A 10372-nucleotide genomic window follows, 5' to 3' on the forward strand; every position below is an offset into this window, starting at 1 on the left:
ATAAGAATCCTAGGTTGCTCGAATGGCGTGCCTAAACATTACACGAATAGAGAGTCAGCAGGGACAGTTGTCGTGCTTTATTATACAGTTTTCGTGCTTTAATTTGTCGTACGTAATTAGTAAAAACACCCCATTAATTCTACAAACAACTTCACCCTAAAAAACAAAATGTGTCGTTGCTAGAAGCGCTGGAAAATCAAGAGAAGAAGAAGCAAGAAATGTGATGTGTTTTATGAAGGGGGGGCGAGAGAAGCCGCGTAAAATTGCAAGAATTGCAGAATATAAATGGAAAAACTCTAAGGGAAATTAGTCAGTTTTTCGCTAACGTTTGATGAATAGACCCTCGTCAGCAAGTAACACGAACGTGTATGAAAAATAAAAATGGCGATTAAGGAAAAGTCCATCTTGCACAAAGTTCCGGTGCTGTGATGCATAATTCTCTAAACTCTACAGAACAAGTATTAGATTGACAAGATGGTTCTTGCAGAATTTTAATTTTGATTTCAAATGATGTATTTTCAAATAAGTTTTCGTTATAATACCTTTAATTTAGAATATCATTTTAAAAGGCGTTTTTCCTTCTATCAAATCGTTTAAATTACAATCGTTTTAAAACAATTATGTCTTCTTTTAAGAACGTAAAAATACAAGATGTAAAAAACGCAAATTCGCACAATTTTCTTATTTCAATTCAAGCTAGGCCGAAAAGCTGCTGAAAGAACTCGCGATATTAACGAAGTGTTTGGCTCAGTAATCATTACTGAACACACAGCACAATGGTGGTTTAAGAAATTTCGCGCAGCGGCGAGAGTCTTAAAGACGATGAGCATACTGGTCGGCCATCGGATGTTGACAACGATCAATTAAGAGGGTTAGTCGAAGCCAATCCACACACAACTGTTCGGGAACTTACTTCTGAATTAGAAGTAACATATACAATGATTTCTAGCCATGAGAGAGATTAGAAAAGTAAAAAAAAAAAAAAAAAAAAAAAAAAAAACTTGATAAATTGGTGCCTCACGAATTGAACGACAACCAAAAGAAACGCTGTTATGAAATGTCATCTTCTTTTCTATTACGCAACAAGAACGACCCGTTTCTGGACGTGGGTGTGACTTACGATGAAAAGTGAGATTTTACGACAACCGGCTCAGCTCAGCTCAGTAGTTAGACCCCGACAAAGCTCCATGACACTTTCTGAAGACAGAGGTACACCAAAAGAAGGTCATGCTGACTGTTTGGTGATCTACGACTGATATGGGAACTGAAATGGAACACGTACATCAAGTCTGTTGCCAAGGTCGCTGGAAAGATGGTGGGATCCTTTTACCGCTCCAGAAGATATCTCACTACTGATGCAATTCTCTATCTATATAAAAGCCAAGTACGTCCAAGGATGGAATACTGTTGCCATATCTGGGCAGGAGCGGCCAAAAACAGCCCATAATGCCTTGACAGAGTACAAAATAGACTTCGTGGCTTAGTGGCGATGCCCTTTTCTCTACCCTGCCACCTCTCTCCCACAGAAGAGACGTTGCGAGCCTATCCTTGTTTTATCGTTATTTTCATGGCTGGTCCCCCCTTGCCAATCTTTCACGAAAAACACCCGTCTAGCTGAATCCACTGTGAAAAATTTCCTCCACTCTATATCTCTGCCTAAATCAAAACGCGGATTCCATGAACAAAGCTTCTTTCTTAGAACTGCACGCCTGTGGAACTCTGTTCCGTCTGCCTGCTTCCCTCCGGACTACAACTTGGATGTCTTCAAGTCCAATGTTAACAAATTCCTAATGAACCGCCCCCTTAATTAAACACTTCATCAAATCTCCACACTAACGTAATGTACTTGCAATAACCCTTATCCCTGAGTGGCTTCCGGGCCTTGATAAGTGGTGATCACTGTGTAAAAAAAAAAAAAAAAATATCATCCATTACAGTTTTTTAATTGCAAGCGAAACCATTACAGCATAGACGTACTGTCAATCAATCAATCAATCAATCAATCGATGAAATGCATTAAAAACTGCGACAATAACACCAAACATTAGTCAAGAGAAACGGTCCAATTCTTCTCTACGACAATGCTCGACCGCACGTTTGTTAAGCCGACCCTGCAGAAGTTGAACGAATTGGGTTACGAAACTCTGCCTCATTCGTCATTCTCTCTAGACTGCTCACCCACCGACTACCATTTTTTAAGCATCTTGACAAATTTCTGCATGAGAAATGCTTCCAAAAGCTAAGCGATATCCAAAAACGCTTTAAGCGACTTCATCGCCACCAGAACGCAAGATTTTTACATTACTGGCATAAATACACCTGTTTTTCGTTGGCAACAGTGTGTTGATTCTGATGGTGCTTATTTCGATCCATAAATTTTAGTTTGAGCCGAGATGTGTTCATCTGAATTAAAAAGTAAAAAACCGCAATAACTTTTTTGTCAATCTAATATTTAAGTTTTAAAACGAAAAAATGATTGTAGAACAGTCAACTTGGCGGCAAAACTCACATCAGGTTATTCAAATCCATGGAATTAATTTCATTTTCTTTGATGTGGCATGATAAAAATTTCAAAATATAGTCAAGATCCAACTTTTCCTTTGGGTATTTCTTTAAATTCTTCCATATCATTCCCAGAACAACATCCAACTGAAAAATATACACATTATTGAATACATTTTAGTATTTTTTAATCGATTTTCTCAAATAAAACAAAACTAAGAATTCAATGCTCAATATTCATCGATTAGCAAACAGAAAAAAAAACTGAAAGAATTTGTATTATCCTCATTTTCAGTGCATTGATCACAACATTGATCGATCTAACCGCCGACCTTCTTCAGGTGTATCTTGTTGAACTCTGGAAGCTTACTGTTGAACTCGAGAATATTCACAGAATTTCAAACGATACCCTTTATTTAATCCACAGGGTTAGCGGACTCTTTTTCCGTCAGCCATGACTGGGTAGATTCCCGAGTTTGACAGAAAGATTCCCGAGTTTGACCACATATTCTTGAAGAAAGTTGAGGATTACACCGGCTGAAGCATTGTGAAAATAACACTCAATCCCAATAATAGAAATTAATCCTCGTCTTCAAAATTCAGACGTGTAAAAATTCCCGAGTTCGACAAGATGCACCTGAGGAAGGTCGGAGGTTATATCAGCTGAAACGTCGTGGAAATAACATTCGATATGAGAACAATAGTCCGAATAATCTAAATAATACGAATTATCAATCTTTATCTCCAAAAATACTGAATCGTAAAGGTTCCCGAATTTGACAAGAAGAAGGTCAGATATTACATCGGCCAATAATAATCGGTTAAATGATAGCCTTCTATTCACAGCCTTGATCCCCTGGAGAGGCATAGGCCATCTACAACTTTGTAGATGCTTTTGTAGTGAAGAGTGCTTTTTTTCGGGGTGAGGGTGCTGGCCTCACGCCCAACTTTCCCAGCGTCTAGCCTTCCCAAATGGTTACCCATCTGGTACTCGCCACGCTCAACGTTGCTTAACTTCGGTGATCTGGCGTGAACCGGTGTGTCAACGTGATTTTGCTGTACCGGTTAAACAATACAAATCATCAATTTCAAATATTCAGAAACCTGTTTACATACAGGGCATTAAATATTACAAAAATATTCTGATTTAAAAACAGGTGTGAATGCCTACTAGGAATGATGCACGCTATATTTCAAGGTGAAGGTCATAGATTAACCACGAAGCAGACACCCAAGCATACAGCAAAGCCACGTGCAAAGCGCGGGTGTCTTTGCTAGTATACACATAAACATACAAGATATTCCGGACCTGCTTGTGTTATGTTGAATCATCGGACTATTATTCTCATCTTGAGTGTTATTAGCACAATGTTACGGTCGCTGCAACCTGCGACCTTCTTCAGGTGTTGAAAACATGCTTCTTTTTCTCTACTAAGAAAATGAGGGTTGGCTCTGCATTAAAAGAATTCAAACCGTGTGTTTGAGACTGGGTCCGTAGATCATAAAGAAAGTTCAATCTTCAGGGGTCACTAAGATATTTTTAAAGGCTTTCCTATGATTCAGTTTTTTGGGATATCTATACTAATTGTTAATACTAATTGGAATGTAAGCCTTTCTTTGTTTTTGGTGATAATTACAATTTCAGGTCAGTTTTATGGGACACAAGAATGTAGATCATCTAAAATGTGCGTGTGTGCACACCTCCGATTTTATCGGCGTCACCCCGGCTCAATATCCAACAAACGTTTCAGTGTTGAGGTATTCAGTATATGCGTTGTAGGCATAATACAAGGATGCCAGCCGAAAGGTAAACAAAATAAAAGATGGATAGACAACGTTTGTAAATAGACAAACATGAACATAAGTGTAAGATTGGTGCGTATTCTACAGCTAACGGAGAAAACGTTTAAAAATAACAAATAAACCATCATTGGATCAATCCATGCCGAAACCGTACATATTGTTTTATGAACGATTGTTTTGCAGAAGCATTTGTATTTATGCTCGTGGATTTTTTGGATGAGGCTTGTATGATAGTAAAGAGGTTGGCCCGGTTACTGTGTTGGGCTGGCCTTCAAGGTCACTAGATTGAAGCCCTGTGACTTTCTTTTTGGAAAGTTTATCTGAAGAACTTCAACGATGGGACAGAGAGAAATTCTGGGACCGACTACAATATGTCTCACCGCTATAGAAAGAGAAGATTTAAAACTTACTTTTTTTATTCCAAGTACTTTGACCCCATACAGAATAAGACGTACTTGGTCATCTGTTAGAACCGAATCGATGCCACCAATGTCCATGTCGCCTAGAATTAAATAATAATAACAAAAAAAAAAACAGCAATATAAAACAATGATAAATGATCAAACACAAAAAAATTATTATTTGTAGTATTGGATCGACTGTAGTTGAGGGCAACCAAAGGGCTCCTTTTTCATTGGTTACTATACAGAGATTGAGGAGAGAGAACAACTCCTTTTTTCGTGGATTGCTCCACTTAATCCTGATCCTCATCTTATAATGATGTGTGATTTTGCAGAATAGCTAACAAAGCAAAAAAGGAGATGAAAAAATAAATACACAATAAATAAATGTTAACAAAGGCAAGCTCTTCTACCTATTTGGATAAGTATGTTATGTGTTCTAATCTATTTTAAAGTGTCGAGTTGGAACGAAAAACAAAATGGTGGTCTTGGTAAAGCCATAGCCGAGTCTTGATAATCGCCCCAAAATCGAAAATTAAACTAAATACTGGTAGAGCATTTCATTACATGTTTGCACGATTGCTGACAATTATTGGATGTGTTCATCATTTTCAGTCCTCTCATAATATTGTTCATCATTCAACCAAAAATCTCATGTGCTCTTATCCTAAAGTGGCTTTTTGGCCTGGATATAAAATAAAGAATTATTCAACGTGATACGTACCAAGACCTTCTTTTAGGTCAGCAACTATTCCAACATACAATTTTGCCATGGCATTCAAAAAATTATCCCAGGCTTTATCTTCTTGTTGCTTGTTGCATACATCCAGGTTGCCAATCTTGCTCATCCAATTTCTGTTGGAAAAGAAAAAGAAATTAAATTTTGGGTTGAAGCAGCTTCCTCTACAGGAGGAAGTGCCATGTGGATATTAGATCTATAACCCAATCCCCAGTCGCATGTATATGTCTGATCAAGGGAGGTGACGATGTTAGGTTTTTGCAGTTTTTGCAGGGAGGTGTCAACGTACCTCCCACATATAGTGCCTCCATCCATCCATCCATCCAGTACAGAGGTAGTCGAGATTGAACTCACTACACGAGTTTGTAGTGTAATTCAAATCTCGTTGGTAAATAAATACTTTGCCAGGGCTGTCAAGGGTATTTTTTACCGTGACGCCATCACTAGACGGCTACCATGGCTTAGGAGAGTCCCATCTACCCTCAAGAGAAGGATAGACCGCGTCAGTGTCTCAACCTGGTATTTTATCTCGCAAAGTAATCACAAGTCGGTTATTTAACTCCATTATTTATAGATTAAAAATTTGTTTACATCAAAACATTTTGAAATTAGTCATTTTTATGCTTCAACTGCCGAATGGAAAACAATGTCTGTCTTGGATTATTAAAGTTTAACAGCAGAAGTCAAGTATTTTGGTTCATTTGTGCTCTTGAGGCAAAGGAAAACATTAATTTTCACATGCACATATGTCGCATCTGATAATCAAAAAAAAGGGAATGAAAATAACTTTATTATTGATCCTCCAATTTATCGGCGAGGGACCTATGTTTTCAATGGTGTCTGTGTGTCCGTGCTTCCATGAGTCTGTGCGTCTGTTAGTCCGGACAATTGCCAAATAACCGTCCATTAGTTTTTCCTGAAATTTAGCCATAAATTGTATTTCATTAAATAGATGTGCACAGTAAAAAAATTCCCGTTGCGTCCCCAGGTGCTCAGAAGACGTCAAAAATGCCCCAATATGGCTAAAAATGATACGTTTAGCCCATAACTTTTGATTCATCCATTAGATTTTTCTGAAACTTAGCCAAAATATGGAGCCCAATGTTCTTAATATAAATCCAGTATGGGTGACTCTGGCAAAATTCTGGTTCCCGTCCCCGGGGACTTTTAGTGCTAAAAACGCTTCTTTTGTGGCTTTTTTTTCCATATTTCTCAACAATAACTTGATATGTCTGACTATATAGTGGTTTTTCATGGTGGTCAACTCAAATATAAATGTGTTAAGGCCTGAAACTGCACCATTTTCAATTTACACTGGGATTCGGCGTATCCGGGGGTTCAAAAGAGGTCAAAAATGCCCCCAAATGGCCAAAAATTACACTTTTTGCCCCATAGAATTTGATCCATCCATTAGATTTTTCTGAAACTTGGCAAAAATGTGAAGGCAACGTTGGCCCTTCACACTTCTCACATTCATCATTTCTTCATTATTTTTTTTTGCCATCATCTCACATGCAGCACCAGAGGAGGACCATGTACGCGTGGCTTGTTATATTTGTATTGCACAAGAAATGATAACAGTTATGTTGTTGTTGTTGTTGTTGTTGTTGTTGTTGTTTTTTTTTTTTGTTTTTTTTTAATTTTTTAATCAAATGTGGAAATTAAGGCTAGGAAGAAAAAAAATTAAATAAAACTTAAATCAACAAAAAAAGCAAAATGAAATGCAAGTTTCTCTTGTTTTTATAGTTATTAATTATTCCTTGTTATTAATTAGTTATTAATTATTAATTATTCTTTGTTATTAATTAGTTATTCATTATTAATTATTCTTTGTTAAAAGTTAATGAAGTGCTGCTAGTCTAAGATCAGTGATACATTAAAAAGCTCACTCGGTTCTGAATATGACCTTAAACTATATCCGATAGTGAGGCCCCAGCTTGTGGGCTTTGGGGAGTGTTGAGCCACCCCTTAATTGCCATTGCTCCCAGGTCCACTCTGACCCGGAGTCATAGTACCTGTTAAGGTCCCAACTATGGGTTAAATAAAAACTGACTTGAAAAAACAAATATATTCAATTAAAATATTTTTCTTCAAAATCACTGGATTTTGCATTAAATAACTTAAAAAGGGTTGATATGCCGTAAAACAACAAAAACAAAACAGCCAACAAAAGAAGCTCACTCAATTCAGCTTAATATGCAGTGCCTGGTATTCCCAAAAGGTCACCCATCTGGTACTGACCTGGTTCAATGTTGCTTAACTTCGGTGATCAACACGATAATGCCGTACACTAACAAATTATAATTGTTTGCGAATTTTTGAGATGAAGAATTATAATTCATATGATTTGGATTCTTTGGACTACTGTTTTCACCTTTTCATTTTCTTATCACTTTCTTCTAGCTGGGGATGGGCATCCTGCTGCTATCTCATACATTCCAACCGAGAGATCTTTATAAGATTCTAACCGTCCCTTTAAATGCAATAGTTTGCACTTGGTTAACTGGGTATATTCGACAGGTAGATTTTGAAATTCTGTTTTGATGAGTCCAGTTGCTCCTATAATTACACTGGAATGATGAAGATCCTCCCAAAAGCCCGGCCTCCCCTCATACTCCACGTTATCTTTTCCAACTCACAACTATGGAGTTTGACAAGGGTCACATTGAGTGCATTTTATATTGAAACACATCTGTAAAACAGAGTTATTGTCAGGGTCGAATCAAGAATGGCTAACATTCGAGGTTAAAACACGAGTCGTCAAGGTGGTAAGAAACAATGAATGATGTAACGTTTTTCAAACTGAGAGAACACGTAGGTATTTCAAATCAGTCTGTCTGCGAAAGCGCCAATAATGGGAGTTGTCCGTGGGACACACTGCCGATGATGCTGTAAAGAAAACTTGGATAATCACTAAGAGCGAAATGTTACCTCAATATTTCTGTCCGCACATCCCTCATTTTAGTTAAGGTGCTTCTACATTTACTAACCCACGGTTTGCACAAAGTTGGCTCGTGCTTGCTTGACAGTTGATGGAAATAACTGGAAAAGGTCGGCTAACCGTGCCTCAATTTTCAAGTGTTTGTAATTTTATTTATTGTATTTCCATATTTTCACTGTTCATCATTATAATTTTCTCGTAGTGGTTTAACGTTTTGGGATCAGCCGCTTCTGATTATTCCTGTCAACGGCTGAGCACACGCGAGAAACTTTGTAGAAACGAGAGGTCAGTATACTGCAGAAGTACACAATTCAGTTACGAGGTGCCTTCAATAAGTTTCCATATTTTCTTTTTATGTGCATTTTTATTAATATTACACACATGAAACTCTAGTTTCCTTCGAAGTAATCTCCTCTGGCTGCAATCCACTTGTTGTACCGTCCCAACAACTTCTGGAATGCCCCATGGAAATCCCCTTGTACGAGCGTGTTAACGACCCTCATCACAGCTTCTTTCATCTTATCAAGTGTCTCATAACGACAGCCCCTAAGGTTTTCCTTGGGCTTAAGGAATAATCAAAAGTCACAGGGAGCAAGGTCTAGAATATAGGGAGGGTGAGGAATTATCTTGATGCCCATCTTGGTCAAATAATGGTCAAATGATCTTCTCTAGCCACCCTTGGGACAAACTTTGAGCAAATGTTCTACACCTTCACTTCCTTGCAAATAATTCTGCGTAGAGTTTCTATACTGACATTAAACTGTGCATGACGGTCTTTATCCATGAAATTCTTTATTTGGCCAATCAACTCTGGTGTTTTGACTTCCTTATTATTCCAAACCTCTAACCATCCTTCACAGACTCCCTGTCTTCCTTGAATCTCTTATGCCACTCCAAACTGATGCTAGATTCATGTAAGACGATCCAAAAGCAGTCTGAAACATTCCAGATCATAGAGATCTCTAGATGCCACAAAGGCTCTACTCTAATAGCTCCTTCCCTCAGATTCCTAGACTTTAGAATTCCCGACTGCTTCCTGCTTCCTTGACTGTCTTTACATGTAGAAGTTTAAATGTAATGTAAACAAACATTGCAGTTATCTCTTTATATAGTCCCCCCCGTAAACATGGTCTCAAATAGTATTGCCTTATATTCCACATGACAGTACGAGTGAACAAGAGTTTTAAAAAATCAATATTGAAATTTCAGAAAAATCGATAACAAATCGATAACTTATGTATATTTATTATTATTTTTTGAGGTTTGGAAATACTTTTCCATTGATTAAAAATCACTTCGATTTAACACTTCTATCTTAAAAGTTGCAAGCTTTAAAAAAATCAGGGTGAAAATTTTACAAAAATCGATAACAAATCAATAACTTACTTGAGAAAAGTTTCGTTTATTAAACTGAAGTCAGTAATATTCATACCACACACAAAATTTTTCACCAATTGTGATAGGGTCCATTTTCGGTTACTACTTTTTTGAATATTTGCAAATATCATGTCGACGATTTTATTAATCTGTAGAATGAAAACAAATATGCAAACATTAAAAAATAAAAAATTAAATGAAAAAATCTTAAATGTGTGAACATTTTTAGAACTTTTAAAAATCTTGATTTGTTTGGGTTTTTTTCTGAAATTTCTTACAAAATTTCATTTTATTTATTTATCCTTTGTTATTTATTTACTAGCGGGGGGAGGGTACCCGGTGTTGCCTAAGTGTTTGTAGGCGTGTGTGGTTGTTAATGAAAACCTAAGAATAAGCGAAGTAAAAAAAGAAAACAAAAACGAACGTTAAAACTTAAGCGGGGGGGGGATACCCGGGGGGGGTGGAATCAAAACATCGAAAAAAACACAAAAAAATCTAACGTAAGGCAAACGAACGATGTTAAATGTGACAATCTAAAAAACAAAAAAGAAAACAGAAAAACGAACGTTAAAACCTTTGAAAATAAAAAAAACACGTGAAAAATGGCTT

At 37.1% G+C, this 10372-nt stretch overlaps 1 protein-coding gene across 1 annotated transcript in view; it reads right to left on the reverse strand.

The window, feature by feature from the left end:
• The window catches only part of LOC145266327 (uncharacterized), a 231629-nt gene that overhangs the window by 140527 nt on the left and 80730 nt on the right, over window positions 1–10372 (reverse strand). The window contains exons 11-14 of the mRNA XM_080121913.1: window positions 9773–9912; window positions 5431–5561; window positions 4716–4807; window positions 2510–2649 (exon numbers count right to left, since the gene is read on the reverse strand). Coding sequence (XP_079978039.1) covers window positions 2510–2649; window positions 4716–4807; window positions 5431–5561; window positions 9773–9912 — 503 coding nt within the window. The remainder of the gene's footprint in view (window positions 1–2509; window positions 2650–4715; window positions 4808–5430; window positions 5562–9772; window positions 9913–10372) is intronic.

Source organism: Euprymna scolopes, chromosome 41 (assembly GCF_053919585.1).
Source record: "Euprymna scolopes isolate OS-2025 chromosome 41, ASM5391958v1, whole genome shotgun sequence".
Classification (NCBI taxonomy): domain Eukaryota; kingdom Metazoa; phylum Mollusca; class Cephalopoda; order Sepiida; family Sepiolidae; genus Euprymna; species Euprymna scolopes.